Genomic DNA, 20,140 nt, shown 5'->3' with positions numbered 1-20,140 from the left:
CCTTGATAGTAAGGACAGAATGAGAAGTAACAGGCAGCAGCAGTAGCAAGGAAACTTCCTGAAGCGTTTTATAACTAGAGTAATCATAAGGACAATGGAGTGAGCCGGCCAGGGGGAGGTTGCCAAATCACCATCACTGGAGGTATTCAATCCTGAGATTGTGCGGGCATCTATCAGGATGGGCTAGTGAGAACGGTCTATGTGGTCCCACAGTTTGGGCTATAGAGCACCTCCCAGACTGCAGGGGGGTGAATTACAGAGTGCACTAAAGTGCTGCCCTGTAACTTCCCCTTATGGACGCTGAGGGCACAAACTCAAGGTACCTGGTTTGCATTAATGTAAGTTAGGTACCTGTTAGTTTGCACCCACAGCATTCATATAGGGGAGTTACAATGACGCACGCTAGGGTGCGATGCAATTAACACCCCCACTGTCTGAACTGCAGGGCCAGATAGACAAGCCCCCAGTTGTGCTATGATGCCTAGGAAGTGGCTTAGGCGACCCATTGCAGATCACTTTCAATCCCAAATGAGTCTTTGATTCATGGAAGCTATTAAATTAGACTTTGAATTTTTCCCTTCTTGACTTTGCAGGGAATTAAGGCTGGATTAAAAGTCACCCTAATATGAAATTTACAAGATGAAACAAACACTCAGAGAACAAGATATATTTCAGTAAAGGAACAGATGTTTAGAGTGATAAGTGCTATGATTTGTGGAGATCTTCATAGCTTGGATACATCAGAAATCTCTCCATATTTAATTGCATTACTTGATTTTGATTTTTTGATTCAGTGAGATTCAAATTATTAGTGATACATTTTAAAAGGGCCAAACTAGACAAAGCCTGTCATTACTGAACCACTTCAGAATTCTGATTAGAAAGTACTCAATTAATTAAAGGTAACATGGTGATTGGCATCTCCTCCTCCTCCTTCCAGTTGCTATCCAGTGCTGCTACATCAGTCATGTCCCATGTCACTGCACTTTAATCCAAGGCCCTGAGACTTGACAGTATTGTGGAAATTTATGAGTTTTAATTGATATTGTCTGTACTGCTTGGATATACATGCAGCGCTGACCAAACTTCAAAAGTTCTGTTCCAGGAGGTGCTAAACTCAGTATATAATCTGGGACAGACTCTCGGAGTAGCAGGGCTATGAGGGATAGAGTCTCTTATTGTTCCAACGTCCTGGTCAGGGATCTAGTCAGGGTATGTCCCCACGACATTACTTAATCCACATAAATCCGGTTTACAATGGACTGTATAATCTGAAGCAATGCCTCTCTTGTGATTTATAGCACAGAAAAACAGTATTGTCTCCAGCATCTCCTAAATGAATTCGTTTTCAAAGATCACAAAGGCTCTGTCTGGACAAGAGTTTGTGATCCTGGTCTTGATTGCTAATTAACTTGAGTTAATTTACATGATTGTGAATGTTAGTCTAGACACGCCCCAAGCATGTGTGGTTTGCTCGAAGACTCAGTCTAGGGTAACTTTTGTGTAATGTACCAAGAATGCATGTTCATAGGAGGGAAATCCTAACTTCACATGATTTAGAAACCTCTACCCAATGGAGAGGTTTTCCTTGTCAAACAAACCCATGATGTATTTTGGTATATGTAGAGTGGTTTGGCTAGACTAAGAAAAGATGTCAAAGTGAGTTCAGGGCTTGGTAATATATTAGCAAAGGGAACACATCTTTTTCTCCCTCTCCTTTTCCCCCAATATGTCCGTTGGGATCAGGGATCTAGAAGTTGCAGATCTTTAATTCTATCCACACATTTCTAAGATTACATGCATCACAATACACCATGGAAGCAAATCAACATTTACCAACCATCTATTCTCAATTCAGAGGGAAAACTATGGTATCTCTAATGTTATGACTTTTTAAGTGGCAGCCACAGGATAAGATGACTGCAAATTATATTAAAAAGGAGATAACAAGATCAATGGTATCTTTTATTAGATTCATGGTTACACTTTACATCTGCATTGCTACAGACCCAAAAGTTTTTCTCCAAAAATAGACCTCATAATTTGAACCACATTTGACAGTTAATTTTTCTTTCTGAACCGTTTCCATCAATTTGCTGCTCATGAAACTGAGGGGTTTATAACACTGGGTTGAGTATTATTGTTGTTTATTTATATTACAATATAGCCTGGGAACCCCAGTAACGAAGCAGGTACCATTGTGCTAAGCGCTGTAAGCTAGGAAAGCTTCTTTCACACAGTTCCACCAATGCACTTTCAGCCTGACATTCCCACCCATCCCAGCTATTCTATTCCTGGACTCCACACACAGTTCTGCCATAGCACCTCTTCCCTGGTCACAGCAGGCTTTTCAGTGTAGCCATGCCCTTAATCTAAAATAAAGGCCCTTCTGATATAAAAGTTTCCAATTACTCGGTGTAGAGAAAAAATAAACAGTGGCTGAGAGTTTCAAAGTCAACCAGGGGATTTAGACACACAAAACTTCAGTGTGTCTAAATCCCCTAATCTGTTTGGAAAGTCTGAAGCAACAAGAGCAATGGTCCAAAATGCAGCAGCGGTATGTACTGCAGGGCTTGCGGCCGCTATTGTAGAATGCTGCAGTATTTTTAATAAGGCTCTTGATATCCCCGGTTCTAACAAAGTCTTACTTGAAGAAGCAAGTTAAAAAGGAAATGCCTAATGGAACAAACACATCTAATTGCTACACTGAGTCTATATAAGACTTTGAAAGAAAGTGTTCTTCCTGGATCTCTTCCAAACTGATCTTCTGTGCAATCTGGCTTTAGACACTGATAGCCTCGCCTGGCTTCCAGTATTTGATAGCTTCATTCCTGCAGCTCTTTCTTCCTTGGAGTAGGTTTGGGTTGTCAGCTTTTCTAAATGGCAGCTTTCCTGCTGTGAGCACAGCTGGGTGTAAAATTGCTGCAGGAGCTCAGAGAATCTGTTTGGCTTTTTATTAATATATTCCTGTTAGTCTTTAGTGCTGCTAATTGCCTCGTTGTGTCATTCTCCCTGCACATTGCAATTGTGGGATGTTGCTCAGGCATCATCATTTTCCTCCTCTTCTGAATGTAAAAAGTTCCCTGTTCCAGTAGCTGCTGGTGGGCGTATGGATGGGTTGAAGTGTAATCTGCTGTTCTCATAGACTATTTTATACGGTGCTGATGTAGTTAGTCGGGGTGAGTTGGGTTCAGTGTCTGCTCTCTCAGACTCGGACTAAAAGAACAAGGTCTTGCTGCCTTGAATGCTGTAACTAGGAATAAGCTATGTATTTTAAGAAACAAAAAACAAACAAAAAATACCAATGTGTCATCATCACCATGACCACTTTACATTTGATGTTTCTTTCCCCCTGCATCCCATGTCTGTTTTGTCTCTGGTGGAGCAAGAGCGCTTTGGGGCTCTTATGTCTGTGGAGCATTCAGCTCATTGTGGGCGGTATCAGAAATAAACAGCAACAACATTCTCTTTTCCACTGCAAATGAGCCTGCTGCTTCTGAGTCAATATTTTGCTTAGCTATAGCCGTGCTGCCTTCTAGACTGAAGGGAGTAACTCATCTACCTGCCCCGCCATTTGCCCAATATGGCCCATCAGAGTTCTTTTGTTGTTGCTACTGCTTCTGCTCTGGATACAGTATAATTTTTCTAGCAGCTTTGCACATGCACAGCGACAAGGGGAAGATGGGGGCTTTGGTTTACATAGCATGCACAATACAGTACATGTGTGAAATCACAAAACATTTTGCATAACTCAGACCATAAGCCCGTTGGGGTCAGGACTGTCTTTTTGTTCTGTGTTTGTACAGCACCTAGCACAATGGGGTTCTGGTCCATGACTGGAGCTTCTTGATGCTAAGGTAATACAAACAATAATCATTCATGGAAACAAGCAAAAATATAAGACTGCCCTCTCCACATATTCCACTTTCCCCCACTATTTTCTACAAGGACATAGCAATAAAAAAGATGGAGATTCCTGACAAAAAATCCAGGGACTCTTGTGGAATCCTGTGAATATAAAAGTGACGTTCACATAAATGACTCCCGATTTGTGAAACGGGGTGAAAATTTGCCTTGCATTATTTTACTTACATCATTCAGGAAAGGTTTGACATTTTTTCCAGTTTTGCTATATGGGTATTTGTTTTATAAAAATAAACTGAACAGAATTTTTAAAAATCAATTACTTATTTCTACAGCCAAAGAAAAAGAAACTCAAATCTGCATTGACGTGAATGGAGCATATCCGAATAAATAATAATAGTAAAAATAATAATCCAGCTACAGAATAGTCAATTATGAACCTTTAGCTAACATGTACTTGGAAAATTCTTTTAAAATATTTTGTAATTTAGCATTTTACTCCCTGCTATTTGTTAAACTTGCCAAGAGGCACAACAGAGAAACACCCCTTGAGATTGCTTTTTTCGCCCCATTTGGAAAGCAGTTTCACCCCCCACGTTTTGAACAGAAACTAAACAAACATGGTAGTTTGGATTTAACAACCACCTCTTTATATTATCTATCACCCAAAAATTGCCTGGGTTTCAAATCATCACTGACTCATGTAAGTACATCTCCGGGAACAATGTGTGTTTGTCAGCTGCTGCTGCCCAGCTTATGACAAATTTTAACAAAGCTCAGCATTTAGGCCTAAAATCTGGGCCAGATCCACTACAACAATTTACACTAGCTGAGGATCAGCGCCTACAGTGCCAGTCAAATGTATCTAGGGTGTAAATTCATTTATCTTCATATACATGAGGATGAATTTGGCCTAGCCTATTTAGCTCTTATTTGTTCTGTGACTTCATGCACAGCACTTGCCAAGCACAAGAACTACAGCAGAGCAAATACTGCAAAAAAAGAGTATTTGCAAACATTCAGGGGAACAAAACCAGCGAGCTGGATTCAGTGATTGCTCATAAACACTCCAATGGTTCTGTTCATGTGGATGTCTGGGAGAAGCTCAAACCTATATACATGAGATCACAAACAGAATAATTAGTGTTATCCAACCAGGAAGCAGAAACAATACCGTGAGGCTTCTGTGACCAATCACATGGCTCAATTATAATTATAACTTAAAAAAAAAAAGGAGAGGTAGTTAATAAACAAATATTCACAACAAACCGAAATTTGAGGTAAAAACATTCATTTAACAATGGCGAGTGGTGAACAAATTAGTGGAGTAGCAAATCAATTATTTAACCAGCTCTGATAAAAACCAGCAGGTGCTTGTTTTTTGGTTCAGCTTTATCAGGTGTGATTCATCAGATGCAATGTGTACTGTACTGCTAGATAATGGCAACCTTTGAAATCTTCGTCCTCAAGGCCTTTGCATGTCTATGACCCATGTCCATAACTTCCCATTGTTAGATGGATGACATGAGGCACTAGCAACTGAACACACGTCACTTCTATTTTTTTTTTTAAATCCACTAGTTCCTTTCTGTTGCTAGGGTGATTTTTTTTAAACAACTGATAAACTATGTCAAGCTACAGGACTCTTTCACTTAGAACAGGAACATCTTGTCTCGTTGGAGCAAACATGAACATTACACTGGGAAAAATCAGTCTACTCAGAAGACCTTCTGAGCATTCATGGCATAAAGAGACCTGAACCAGGGTTACATATTCATGAAGAAAGAATAATGAGCAAGGCAGAGAGACAGGAAGAAAAGCTATTCTTGCTTCATTTTGCCAGTAGTTACATTCACAATCGTTAAATCTGATGTAGGAACGAGTTATGAACACTTCTGAGGGCACTTCCCAGGATAGGAGTAGTAGAGGCTGCTATATTTGAGAATGAAGGTGCATTGGCAGTGTTTTGTGCAAGTACCCAGGGTTGGAATAGTAAGGTACTCTGCAGGTTAGGAGTCAACAATGCTGGCAGGAGGAGTGGATGATGCCTAGACATTGAATGCCAAACTCTGGCATTGCCAGTAATTTTCACAAACTCAAAAATTAAATAAATTGACAGTAGTTGAAAGATGAGGGAGAACAAACAGGACTGTGTCGTTTTTCTTCATCATTTTCATCTTTTGTTCTTGCCAGAGGCTGAACTGCAAGCAGACATTTTTCAGACAAAATACACCCCCCCCCAACTATTTCTTATAGAGGATTTTTGGCATTTTTGCAGAATATAATTTTGGTTTTATTTCTGTTCTGTTTTGCTCCCTGATGAGTTGGATGCCTTATAAGTTTTATAAGGGGCAGGGCTGCTCATAGGATTTGAGCTATGTATGATTTTAATAATGATTACACAGCATGTAGGTGCTGTTGGTATGCACACTATATAAGATGTAAAGAAAGGGATTCAGCAGCACTTTTTTGGCTAGCACATTCCAGCACAGACTTGTTATTCCTCATATTTATTTATTCCCATCAACACACCAGAACTCTTTCACCTTTCATATATCTCTGTGTATTCAATACAGGTAAATTAGTAATTTGCAATGGATCATTTATATTAATCTCACCAGTCAACACATTTACTAGCATATTCACAGAAGGCAAACACAGAAAACGGGAAAGAACGCAGTCTTCCAACAGCAGTTGTGGAAGCAAACAACCTAATTAGTTTTAAGATGGAGCTTGATAAATTTAAGAACAGGAGTACATGATGGGGCTGCTTGTGATAGCAAAGGACTGGACTACACTCAGGGACGCAGGAGATCCCTTCCGGTCCTTTGGTTCTATGTAACACAATTAAAACTGTTGATAAATTGGAGAGGGTTCATAGAAGAGCCACAAGAATGGTTAAAGAATTAGAAAACATGCCTTACCAGTGCCAGACACAAGGAGCTCAATCTATTTAGTTTGACAAAGAGAAGCTTAGTTGGAGAGTGAAAGATTCAGAGCTTTAGCATTTCTACTACAGACAGCTCGGGCTCAAGGGACTGAAACTTATTCAACTCATCACAACCCCTAATCTCTCTCATACACATGCACAATAGTCACTGAACATTCCATCACTCTCCAGAAGATAACCACTTGTTCTGCCCATACAGTAGAGCTGACCTATCATTACCTTCATTTAGCAGCCCCAATAATATTCCACATAGATGTCCTTCCTTAGAGGTTTCTAAGGTCAGGCTTGACAAAGTCCTGGCTGGGATGATTTAGTTGGGAATTGGTCCTGCTTTGAGCAGGGGATGGGACTAGATGACTTCCTGAGGTCCCTTCCAACCCTGATATTCTATGATTCTATGATTGCATGAGCTATAACCCTACATTGTACGTACAAGGAAATCCACTCGCTTGCACCCAGGAGTGGCTAGCATTTCCTCCTGGAAGTGCTGCTGTCTTCAGATGACAAACAGCTGTTATGTAAAGTGAGATGCTTGACATGAGGGCTATTCTTGATTGCCCTGTTCCATCTTATTAGTCAAGCAACTAACATACAGTGGTAAAGCATTGTGCGCCCATCATCCAGTTTATAGACGTTTGTAGGTGTTAGTAAATTTTGCAGGGTCTCGGTGAGTTCATGGAGTTATATAGATGTCCCATGGAGCCTAATGTATGAATTTACGAGATTTATGCATAGTCATTGTTTTCAGCTAAAGGCTCTCATATAAGAAACTAAAATAGTGTAATATCTATAAAGGATTTTAAAAGCATTAGGTCAGATATTAGGAACAGAAAAGGAATGGGAAGCAGGATTTGAATTCAACAGGTACAGAAGAGAATATGCGTAGACAGACAGCTTTTCCTATTTCACCTGTCCCAAAACGTGAGATAGGGTAGTCACCACAGTGACTGTGTAGGCAAATGCACTCAGCAACCAGTAGATAATATGAGAAAGAAAACAAGAGACTGACTTACCCCAGCCAATGCAGAGATAAAGCCGAAAAATTCTCTGTTCAGAAAAGACTGACAGGACCAGCAGTGTGTACAGGTACATGCCTTCCACCAACAGCCAGTAATAGTTTGCAGCCACACAATACTGCATCATCACAAAAACCAGGCGGCAGCTGAGTGACTCCTGAGAGAGCAGAAAATACAGGTCAGTGAATGTAGCAGGGGTGGTGAAAAAAAGGAGACAAAAACCCCCCAGAAGTTCTAGTAACATGAACAGAAGTACAGGATTAACTATACACCCCTCTTCCTAGTCAAAAAATATCTTGACTAAATGGATCACACCTAACCACTGGGATAACAGAGGGTCAGCTACTGTACTTCAAAAACACAGCAGGTGAATTCCAAAGCAGAGAACTGTATAAAAGAACATTTACCCTTGTTTCTTTACACATCTACTGCTCTGTATACTCCCCTGATTATCGTGTGGGATGCACCCATCTGGTCCCGACAGGTGATCCCCGTTCAGTGGAAGGTGAAAAATGCCTAAGGTTCCTATCACAGTGCTCAAAGAGAGATTAAAAACCTTCCTGATTTTTCCATTTTCCAGTGCCTTTAACCTGCTGCATATGACCTAGAATCACAGCAGATACGTATCTACTCCCATTTAATTTCCAAATCACTGTCTCCCACAACTTGGTTACATTTTACATACCAGCTCTCAAGGGGGAGAGAAAGCAGTTCTCTGGTTTCAGCATCATCACAGAATATTTACATAATTTCTATATTCAGACTAAAGATTAAGTGACATGTTACTTTAGCTCCTCCCAGATTTGGACTCGCATTCAAATCAAATCACCCTAGTTAGCAGGACTATACAGTACCCCAAGAATGACCAGCTCACTGGGTCACCTGACTGGATGGACAATGTCACCTGTTGCAATGGAACATCTGTCAGAATATTCTGTTGTCATCACTGGAAATGGTGAGTGTGGAGTGGGGGGGGGGGGGAGGTATGGAGCATTTACCAATACAGGGGGGAGGGAGGGGGAAACCTGCTCTTGATGTTTTCTCTGCCCCATGGGGACAAACCTCCAATAGGACAAGAAACACAACAGGGTAGCAATTATTCATAGGTAACAAGACTTGGATTGCATGACTAGAACTGTATAAAATGTGCCAAGGGACTCAAAGGAAAACCCTGTGGAAGTGAAGAAAATATTTTGGACAAACCTCAGTAGAAAGCAAAAGTTTCATGCAGGTGATGGACCACTGACCTCAGAAGCAACATGACTCCTGCCCCTACCTGGTAGGAGAGGAGTCCTTCCCACTGGTGCTCAGGCGTAGCTGTTTTGTACATCCACTTCACCACAGAATCCTTAATGAAGACAGATACAGCACGTAGGATAAAAGAAGTGAAGAGATTCAGGTGAATGTAATTCCTAGTGCAGTGCAAATGCCTGTAACAAGAAAGCAAAGCCTGAGTCAGTGACTGTGTGTAGGCTGCAATGATACCATGGGTATCAATGAGAGAGGAATTGATAGATTCTGTTCAAAATCAGTGGATACCCATGCAGATGAGTCACTGGAAACTCATTACTTGCGAATGGCTGCGGGGATCTGAAACTCTCTGTAAGAAATATTCACCTTTAGGCAGAAGCCTGACTTGGAAAATTTCCGCCCAAAAGGTTAATATTTCAGAACAATTGGAGTGTGTGAAAAATAGGGAGTTATAATGAAACACAATTTACAACCTTAATTACAGTGATCACAGCTGAGGGATCTAAAGGACTGGACTTTTTACATAATGCTGTGTCTAAACTATTTAAGTGATCCTTCAGCAAAGAAAACAAGAGTGCAACAGGAATACTTTGGAAGGGTTCATGTGCTGGTGTGCAGCAAAGCAGCAGACTATGTTAAAGTATCTGTCCCCGTGCAGGGAAATTCTCATACATATTAATTATCACTTAGACAACAAGAGAAGACTACATTCATCAACAGCATCCTGAGAGGATCACAAACGCCTTCCATGAGTCTAAAAGAAACACGATTTTCACCTTTGTGGTGATGATAAAAAACAATGACGGAAGATCATCATCTTCGTGAATTTCAATAGCCAGCTGTACAGACAACAAAATTGCTACCTGTCAAAACGTGTTTTGGGCGGGCAAAGGAAACGGGAGTTGTGTGATTGAAACTCGGCAATGAAGTGCTGTCAATATTTTACCAAAGTTCTCCCACTAATATTTCCTCCCTCAGCCTTGTGACAAACTCTATGTAAGCAGAAACACACATGCTGTAGAGGGGAGAGATGGGGGCACTCTATTAATTTGTTTTTCCATTTAAACAAAGACATTCTCACAACTAGGATCAAGAAAGTAGGCAGTGCCACTTGGAAAATTCATATTAAACTACGCTCTGCTGGAAGTGATTATTTTTTATTTCTGAAAAATATACTGAGCATATTATAGAGGAACAGTTGTTACGCCTATATTTTAAAGTCCTAATTTTTCAGCTCTGCAACGTTGGCTTGGAAAATAGATTTGGCCTGAAATTTTCTAGATTTCGTCAGAAGGCAAAGAAGAATATTTCTGCGAAGTTTGAAGAAGATTCATGAAGCCACTTTTAAGTTACAGGTCATTTCACAGTTTAACCATGTTTAACTTTGGTCACCCTCTAGCTCAAAACTAGCTTGTTGCTACCCCTTCAAACTTTCCATATTCTTAAATCTGCTTGAAAATTCATACACCAACTATACATGTTATATATATACACACAGAGAGAGAGAGAGCGAGAGAGATGTGAATGAAGAAAATAATTTGTAAGTAAATACAGTTACTGATTATCTGCATTGTGGGTAGTTTAGGTGTCCAATACTGCTCCCACTGATTTCAATGGGAGGTACGGGGACTATCCTGTTTCCATTGCTAAGCATAGAAGGTTTCTACCCTTGACTTCAGTGGGAGCAGGACTGGACACTACTTGTTCGTGAGCATGTTGCCCCCTGTTGGCTGGTTGCACCTTAGAATTAATATAAAGGATAGTCTATAGCGAACAGAGATCTTCCTTTAGTTCAAGGTGGAAAATCTGTGGTTTGGAACCGGGTTTCTGCTCCCAGCTCTATAAGCAAGCAAGGTTGCTGTGGATAGTTAGAAGCTGAGGCTGCAGTCAGAGTCCAACAACATGTGGATGTTAATTCCAAGGAAAAAGAAAAATCATGCTTCCAAACGTTTAGGGTTAAGTCCTTCTGACAACTAGAATTTGTCCTGATAATTATGAATAAGTTGAACAAACATTTTTTGAAATTTAAAGACTTTAAAACGGCTCCTTTTTTATGTTTTTGTGAAGCCTCTAACATTCAATTTTTCATTTTCTTATGTTACAGTGCTCAAGTTTTATAAATGATGCAAAAGGCAAGTACATTTGTCACTTAGCACATTAACTGAAGTTATTTGTTCTTGGATTGACAGCAGAACACAGTGCTCAGCTGGAGAGACTGGAACTGTGGTTGGGAGTTTTGAACATCCTCCTTCAGAAAGATTTTGAAAACACCTGCCATGTTGGCTCAATCTGCACCATTTCAACAGCAAAATAAATTGCTCCTCAGGAGTATTTTTATGAATTCTGGGGAGAAGTCATCTTTGGTGGGGGTGATTTAGTGGTAGCCAGAGAGCAGTGACTCTGAATCCCTAAAATGTACTAATGCCTAAACGTGTGAATCATCATAATCCTCCCATGGCATTGACGGAGGCAGAACTTGTCTTTCTGGGTTTCCCACAAATTTCAACTCAGCAGTAGTCATTTTAAGCTCTCTTTGGAACACAAAGAGCAGTCACTGGTCCCATGTTTCTCAGCTGAAAAAAGATAAAATACAATAGACCAGGATCAAATATCTGCATTTCCTGCATTTTCTAGAGGTCACTCTGAATGCCCCCATATTTGCATCTGCTTGCTCAGTATCCCCAAAATTCAGACAAACCAGGCTAGAATCAATGAACTTGCAGCATGGTGCATTTATGGAAAGATGTATGGTCTAGGTCAGGCTGCCAGCATTTTTTTGATCAAACCTAAGCAATCTAACATATGTTCCAGGGTCCTTTCAATGGCTTCTCAGTCACCAGACTCTGTTAATTTCTATGCTCTTCCACAGAATTTGATGGAGTCATACCTAGAAGAAACTAATACATAGAGCTGACAGGAGGATGGCAATTCTGTTTCATGGCACCGTTAGCAGTTGCGGGGGGCGGGGGGGGGGGAGAAATTGTTCCACAGTGGAACAAAAAATCTTTCAAATATTTTGGCAAAAATGGAATTGCATTGAAGTGTCTGTTTTCCGATCAAAACCTTGAGGTGTTCATGTGGGGAGGCTAGTCTGGCAGGTTCGAGTCCCTGATTCTGATCTCATTTTGATCTGGGATGAAAAACTCTGCTCTGAATCAGGCAGAGCAGGGACTTGAACATGGGTTTCCCCACCTCCGATACCAATCCCCTCACCACCCTAGCGTATGATAGAGTCAGTTTGTCCTCTCATCCCTTCCAATGAAAATTTTGTCAAAACCAATACACCTCCGCAAAGCATTTCCGCTTCAGCAAAAGCGTATTTTGATACATTTTCATTTTGTCAAAAATATTTCAACCAGGACTCCTAGTAGTTTAGAAGCTAAATTGGTTTGGGAGAGCTAAGGTGCCAGAGGGGAGCAGGGAAGGGGGAGAGGATGAAAGGAGCAGAACGGGGAGATGGTAGAAGGGAGAAGCTGAATGTTTCGAAGTCTGATGCTGTTTAGACTGGGAGACCAGCCTGGTTGCTTCCACTCTGCTTTGAGCTGCATCAGGATTACCTGAATCCAAGAAGGATGGCAGTTGCTATTACCAGGGCAGAGAATGAAAGAGCATATCCAATGGTGTAGATGACTGACACGTATAGGAGTTGTTCCTCTGGTGCATCCTGACAGCATAAAAAGGAAAGAAAAGACAGCACTCATTGGACCTGTTTCTCTTCTCCCATCTCCCCATTACCTTCCCACCAACCCTACTTTGATGACACCTACTATTTTTCCATCCCTTTATTAGGTACTCAGAGGCACACATTACAAATCAGAATCTTCCACCTTTCCCATTCCCCAAACAAACAAAAATCCCACCCCAACTTCCCATTCAAATACACAAGCTTTGCAGCAAGCCCAGAAAGTCAATAAAACGAGGCTATTACAGAACACGGCAGAAGGGAGTGAATTCCAAATCCAAAGGACACTGTCCTTCCTACCCATATTGCCATGCAGACAGACACATCAACACATCAGTTCTGCAATAGCAGATATAAATTCTGAAGACAGCATTTTCAAGCGGGGATGCCTAAAGCCATGTTCCTTAATGCCATATTTAGTGGCTTCTTTCATACCCAAGTTTGAAAATTTTGGTCCATGTCTTGGGGAGAAAAGATTTTTGTAGAACATGCAATAGCTAGAGATAGGCCTGAATCATGATGTTTGGGTTGTGGGGCAGGATTTAGATCCTGAATTCTGATTCTGGATCATCTCTAATCACAAATCTATTTCCAAGACTTATCTATTTTATTTCTCCACTTTGGGTTGATGACACTACAATTACTGAGCGTTGTGCACTGTGCTGTACAAAAGAAAACACTCTCCCTGCTTCAGATATTGATAAAACCATTCAGAGACACATGGCACAGCATGTGAGGGTTCAGACTGAGTGCAGAGGCCATCACTGACAGATTTTGTGGAATAAGAGTGTTTTAAAAGGAAGGATTTGAAGACTGCTTAGTCCAGGAGGAGAGACTTTGTCAGGGTCACAGCCTGGCACAACTTCTGAGACTCAACAGTTTGAAACATCAACGCAGCCCAAACTGATGTTTAAAGTTTAAAGGACATGATGCCTCCTCTCTCATCTTGGAGGATGTTACATTAAAACAAACCTTAGGGTGATGGCAAAACACTATCAGCTTGTGATATTTGTGCAGAGCCTCCCTCCGACATTCCTAGTGGGTTTGTGTTTGGGGGATGCCCACAACATGACAGTGATTTTTACCCAAACTAAGCCCTCGGTGGTTGGATACATGTTGTGATAATTGGGCCTAAACATTTACCTTAATTGTGAGCTCAACTGTAAAAAGTACATAAAAGTTCATAAGATGTCACAATAACCTATAACAACACGTACTGATGGGAAAAGGTATGAAAGGGAGACAGAAAGACTGGATTAGTCCAAACAAAAAGGCATACCAATATAACTCAAGGATTGTGTTAAGATCATCCCTTGTAATCAAGAAAAGGGTAGAACCAAAAATCAGTGAACCAAAACTCATGTTTTGAAAACTAGGCCTAATTCGTGAACAAAATCATGAGGGGATAGGCTATTCCACCCACCATTCCCTTGGTGGGTCCTTAAGAGACTTTGGGGAGAAAAATGGGTTACTGGAGTGAGGTTCACCATCAGCCCCCCCTACCACCTTGTGGGACCCCATGCCTTCATCATCCTGATCCTGAGAGATATCTTGACCAGACTGGGTTCAAGAGAAGGACTCAGATGACACTGCCACCCTTACCAACTCCAGCTAAGTCCCAAAACACCATCTGATATGAAACAGGATCGGACTTTAACATAGACCATAAGAAAGGCCATACTGGGTCAGACCAAAGGTCCATCTAGCCCAGTATTGACCAATGCCAGGTGCTTCAGAGGGAATGAACAGAACGGTAATCATGAAGTGATCCATCCCTTGTCGCCCATTCCCAGCTTCTGGCAAAAGTGAGGCTGGGGACATCATCCCTGCCCATCCTGGCTAAAAGCCATAGATGGACCTATCCTCCATGAATTTATCTAGTTCTTTTTTGAACCCTATTATAGTCTTGTCCTTCACAACATTCTCTGGCAAGAAGTTCCAAGGGTTGTGCGTTGTGTGAAGAAATACTTCCTTTTGTTTGTTTTAAACCTGCTGCCTATTAATTTCATTTGGTGACCCCTAGTTCTTGTGTTATGAGAAGGAGTAAATAATTCCTTATTTACTTTCTCCACACCAGTCATGATTTTATAGCTCTCCATCATATCCCCCACTTAGTCATCTCCTTTCCAAGCTGAAAAGTCCCAGTCTTTTTAATCTTTCCTCATATGGAAGCCGTTCCATACCCCTAATCATTTTTGTTGCCCTTTTCTGAACCTTTTCCAGTTCCATTATATCTTTTTTTGAGATGCGGTGACCACATCTGCACGCAATATTCAAGATGTGGGCGTACCATGGATTTATACAGAGGCACTATGACATTTTCTGTTTTATTATCTATCCCTTTCTTAATGATTCCCAACAGCAGCAGCAGCTCCAGCCCATCCCAACTAACTTCTTCTCTTTTCCCCAGGACAGTTATTACCATTTCTGATACTCTCTAAGAGTCTGTCAAACAAGAGGGTTTTTCCTTCTAAACACTCTCCAGCTACAGAGAAAGGGAACAAGGGATGTTGTTAAAATAAAAGCCTTACTTAATACTTTACATTTCAAATGCCTTAATTGTTTTTCCTTCTTTTCTTTATCTTCAATAAGAGGTTAACATGATTTTTAATTATATGTTTGCCGGGGGTAATAAGCAGACAGAGGTCTCTGTAAACCAAAACCAAACCTTCTTTAACACAGTTTAATGTTGGACAGTGACTGGGTTATATTAACACCTTTAGCCCATATATTCCATCTACTTTAATACAAATGCATAAACATATTTGAAAAGCAGAATGATGTGGTGTGGTTTTATTTTGCGACAGTATTACATTGTTGACTCATATTTAGTTTGTGATCCACTAGAATTCCCAACTCCTTTTGTGCAGTACACCTTTCTAGGCAGTCATGTCCTATTTTGTATTTGTAAAATTAATTATTCCTTTCTAAGTGTAATATTTTGCATTATTGTCCTTATTGAATTTCACCTTTTCTTCAGTTTGCCAAGGTCATTTTGAATTCTAATCCTGGGCTCCAAAGTGCTTGCAACCCCTTCCAGCCTGGTACCATCTGCCAGTTTTATAAGTGTAATCTCTAGCTATGCTGTTATCCAAATCATTTATGAAGATGTTGAATAGAAGGAGACCCAGGACAGATTCCTGCAGGACCCAACTCAATATACTCTTCTACCTCAATTGTGGCACATTGATAACTACTCTGAGTACAGTTTTCCAGCTAGTTGTTCACCAACCTTACAGTGGTTCATCTAAGCTATGATTCTCTAGTTTGTTTACAAGAAGGTAATGTGAGACAGTATCAAAGCCTTACTAAAATTGAGATATATCACATCTACTGCTTCCCTCCTATCCACAAGGCTTGTTCCCCAGTCAGAGAAGGATATTAGGTTGATTTGACATGATTTGTTTTTGAGAAATCCAAGTTGAGTGCTATTTATTACTTTATTTTCGTCTAGGTGCTTACAGATTGATTATTTGCTCCATTACCATTCTGGGTACCAAAGTTAAACTGACCAGTTTATAATTCCCTGGGTTGTCCTTATTCCTTTTTCATAGATAAGTACTATATTTGCCCTTTTCTAGTCCTCTGGGATCTCTCTCATCCTTCAAAAGTTCTCAAAGATAATGGCTAATGGCTCAGAGATCTCTTCAGCCAGTTCCTTAAGTATTCTAGGATGTACTTCATCAGGCCCTGCCGGCTTGAAGATATTAACTTGTCTAAGTAATTCTTCACTTGTTCATTTCCTATTTTAGCCTCAGCTCCTACCTCATTTACACTGATGTTGCTATATTTGTCATCTGATTGTTGGTAACTTTTTTTAGTGAAAACTGAAACAAAAAAGGCATTTAACACTTTGGGCATTGCTGTGTTTTCTGTTATTGTCTTTCTTTCCTCATTAAACAATGGGCCTACCCTGTCCTTGGTCTTCCTCTTGCTTCTCATGGATTTGTAAAATGCTTTCTTCTTACTCTTTATATCCCTAGCTAGTTTAATCTCATTTTTTGCCTTGGCCTGTCTAATTTTGTCCCTACATGCTTGTGTTGTTTTTTTATATTTATCCTTGGACCCAGTTTCCATTTTTTGTATGACTTTTTTTAAAGTTTCAAGTCACTGAAGGTCTCCTGGTTAAGCCAGGGTGGCCTCTTACCATACTTCTTAACTTTCCTATTCATTGGTATCATTTGCTTTTTGTGCCCTTAATAACATCTTTTTAAAAAACTACTAATTCTCCTGAACTCTTTTATTCCCCCCTCAGACTTGCTTCCCACTGGATCCTACCAACCAATTCTCTAAGTTTGCTAAAGTCTGCCTTCTTGAAGCCCATTGTCTTTATTCTCCTGTTTTCCCCTTAGAATCATAAACTCTGTCATTTCATGATCACTTTTACCCACGCTGCCTTCCAACTTCAGATTTTCAACCCGTTCCTTCCCGTTTGTCAAGGTAAACGTCGGAAAGGATTATTTTTTAACAATTCAGTTAATTTTAATCATGCAAGCTGTTATTAGCAACACAGGGAAGGACATTATTTTTGCCCTGACAGCGTTCCCTTGTGGGAAGAAAACAAAAGAGATGAACATTAAATGTCTTCACCAGAGTGAGTTAACACTACTGTATTTCATCCCTGTGCAGAAAACTAAAGGCAACTCAGTTCTCTCCTAAGGCTTTGCAGCTTCTTGCCTGGTACCCAGGGCCGGCTCCAGGCACCAGTTTAACAAGCAGGTGCTTGGGGCGGCCAAGGGAGAGGGGCGTCACCTGCGACAATTCAGGGGCGGCAGGTCCCTCACTCCCTCTAGGAGGGAAGGACCTGCCGCTGAACTGCCGCCGCCGATCGCGGCTTTTTTTTTTTCCAATTGCTGCCGCCGATCACGAGTTTTTTTTTTTTTGCTTGGGGCGGCAGAAATGCTTGAGCCAGCCCTCCTGGTACCATTGTGTGGATCACAGTATTATGCTAGGCTGAACTGAGCATCTGTTTACTGGATCAGCACTGTGCTTGTCTGCATTACTTCTTCCAGTGCTCTTACCTACACCAAACACTAAGCGAGATTAAATGGAGAGCCTTAAAATTTCTTACTGTTAGACTCACTGGGGCCAGTTAGAGAGATCAGGTTGAAAAAGCTAATTTCAGTAGGAATAATACATAAGTGTTGACTTATTACTATTTTTTATAGGCAAAACCTCTTCTCCTTACCCCGTCTGATGCCTCACATTCAGAAATGTTCTTCCATGGCTGGGTGGAATTCTCCTTCAGCAGCCAAGTGCCCTCAGGAGTGCAGAAGCGGTAAACTTGTCCATGGAGCACTGCCAACGACAAGGAGGGAAAGAACACAGACTTACTGGCAAGAAGAATAGAACAACTGCAAAGCTTAGCCTACCCTCTCCCCCTCACCTGTCGCCTTATTACAGCTATTCTTCACCTTGTTCCTTTCCTGTAACAAACACTTCAATTCATTCATTCTCACAGCCAACTGTGTACAGCTTCCAAGAACAACATTACAAAGAGTACGCCAAAGAGCGCGCCAACTGTTCAGCAGCAATAACCCACAGAGTTTGTGGCTGAAAACAAACCTCTGTTTGGTGAGGAAACTGCATGTATTTTGTTAGGAGAAAAAAATGGATCTAAACTGAATGCCCAGATTCAACACCCCAGAACTTTAGGAAAGTTTGATCCTGAACTTTGTGACTTAAGCCCATATGTAGTATGTATGCATATGTGCAGGTTCCTGCCAAAGTCTCCCTGCAAGCTGAGTCATTACAAAGTTGTCTTACCAGGAATGTAAGCAAATACCCAGATTTGCTCAGGGGATAGAGGAACACAAAGACCACATATCCCCTCCTCTCTTTGCCTATACTAATCCCAAAATTAGTAACGGTGGTAACAGGGACCACTCAAAGGGTATACTAAGATGCGCACACAAAAATGTGGATGCTTGGCCAAACCTCTGCTCTAAAAATTGAGCCATAAATCTCTCTAAGCTGCCCACAGATTTTTTTACTCATGCAAAGAGAGTAAAACCAACAACAAATCAAGAGCCCTTCAGAGGCTGTTAGAAGCCTCCTGCTATGAGATAAGATTAAAAGGCATACAATAAAATAGAACTATACTGAACCATCAAAATAAAAGTAGGAACAGGGGGGGATCTTTCAGATACACTGTAGTAAAGGGAACTTTGTGCTGGTAAAAGTCTTAGCCATGTATTTAGAACAGACTCTCTAATTATGGTATGAAAACATGCTGGAGACTCAACACCACTTACCCACAAAACAGGTACAGCAGCAGTGCAAACTGCTTCCCAAACACTGTAGCTTGCTAACATGCCTCAGCCTCAATCTAGACCACCTCTTGGTTGAGAAGGTACCATAGTTTGATCACCAGGGCCAATTCAGCCCCTGCCCTTTGCTGAGACAGCAGTGCGACATGGACATGTACCCACTAGAAACTGACCAGAGAGCATTAATTCATTTTACATAAGTCATCAAGGAGCCTTTTGATTACAGCTTTGACTCACTATCAATCTGATCCAGATTGAGCCTATATCCTGTTGTCAATATACCAAGCCAACCAGTTTCCTGCTTACTACAAACTAGAGCTGATCGAAATTCCAAATTTCTGTTCTGTGGGAAATTCTGACATTTAAAAAAAGAAAGTTCCAAATTGGAAAATAAAGTCAACATTTTCTGTAAAACAAAATTAACAAAAACAAATCATTTGGGGTTAATCAAAACATTTTGATAAAACCAAAATGTTTCAATTTTCACTTTTTAAATTTGATTTTAAAATTAGGGTTTAAAATTATTTTAACTTATAATACAAAATAATATAATATAGTGATTTCACTGCAACTGGTAATTGCCTTGGTAATTGGTATTGTAATAAGTATTGTAATTGGTATTCTAATGGGCATTTGGTATTGTAACTGGTATTGAAATTAGTAACTGGTTTGCTTGTTAATTGGTGTTTAGTACTTTGTTATTAGTATTATAGTTATATTATAATATAAAATTATAAGCTAGTAGAGAATTTTCTTCAGTAAGTGTGTCTGTGTCTCTCTCTGGGTCTATGAAAGAAAGAAAGAGAGGCAGCCTGTGCATGTAACATATTTCATATTCATTAACCACTTTGTTTGAATGCTTCATCATCCACTCCCTTTATTTATAACCTGTGAAAACTGTAGGGGATGTTGCTGCATTGCCAGAGATTGCTTGTTAGGTGAACAGTAGTGAACAGAAAGGGTTAATTTTCCTCAAGATTTAGTGGATGACATTAGGCAGGTGAATTGCTGCAGAGGACATTAATGTTAGAGCCACTAACTCTACTCCAGAAGTCAGAATAATGGCTGAGATAAAGGAAAGCTTTGAATCTACACAGAAAGTGTTAGC

General features: G+C 40.5%; 1 protein-coding gene across 1 annotated transcript in view; it reads right to left on the bottom strand.

Moving 5' to 3' along the window:
- GLP1R (glucagon like peptide 1 receptor) overlaps positions 1-20,140 on the bottom strand; it is a 107,665-nt gene that overhangs the window by 24,845 nt on the left and 62,680 nt on the right. The window contains exons 4-7 of the mRNA XM_065589265.1: positions 17,952-18,061; positions 12,639-12,745; positions 9,107-9,260; positions 7,828-7,987 (exon numbers count right to left, since the gene is read on the bottom strand). Of these exons, the coding sequence (XP_065445337.1) occupies positions 7,828-7,987; positions 9,107-9,260; positions 12,639-12,745; positions 17,952-18,061 (531 nt within the window). The remainder of the gene's footprint in view (positions 1-7,827; positions 7,988-9,106; positions 9,261-12,638; positions 12,746-17,951; positions 18,062-20,140) is intronic.

The sequence above is a fragment of the Chrysemys picta genome, chromosome 3 (genome assembly GCF_011386835.1).
Source record: "Chrysemys picta bellii isolate R12L10 chromosome 3, ASM1138683v2, whole genome shotgun sequence".
Taxonomy (NCBI): domain Eukaryota; kingdom Metazoa; phylum Chordata; order Testudines; family Emydidae; genus Chrysemys; species Chrysemys picta.
Note: the sequence above shows the minus strand (reverse complement) of the source record. Positions and strands in the feature narration are given on the sequence as shown.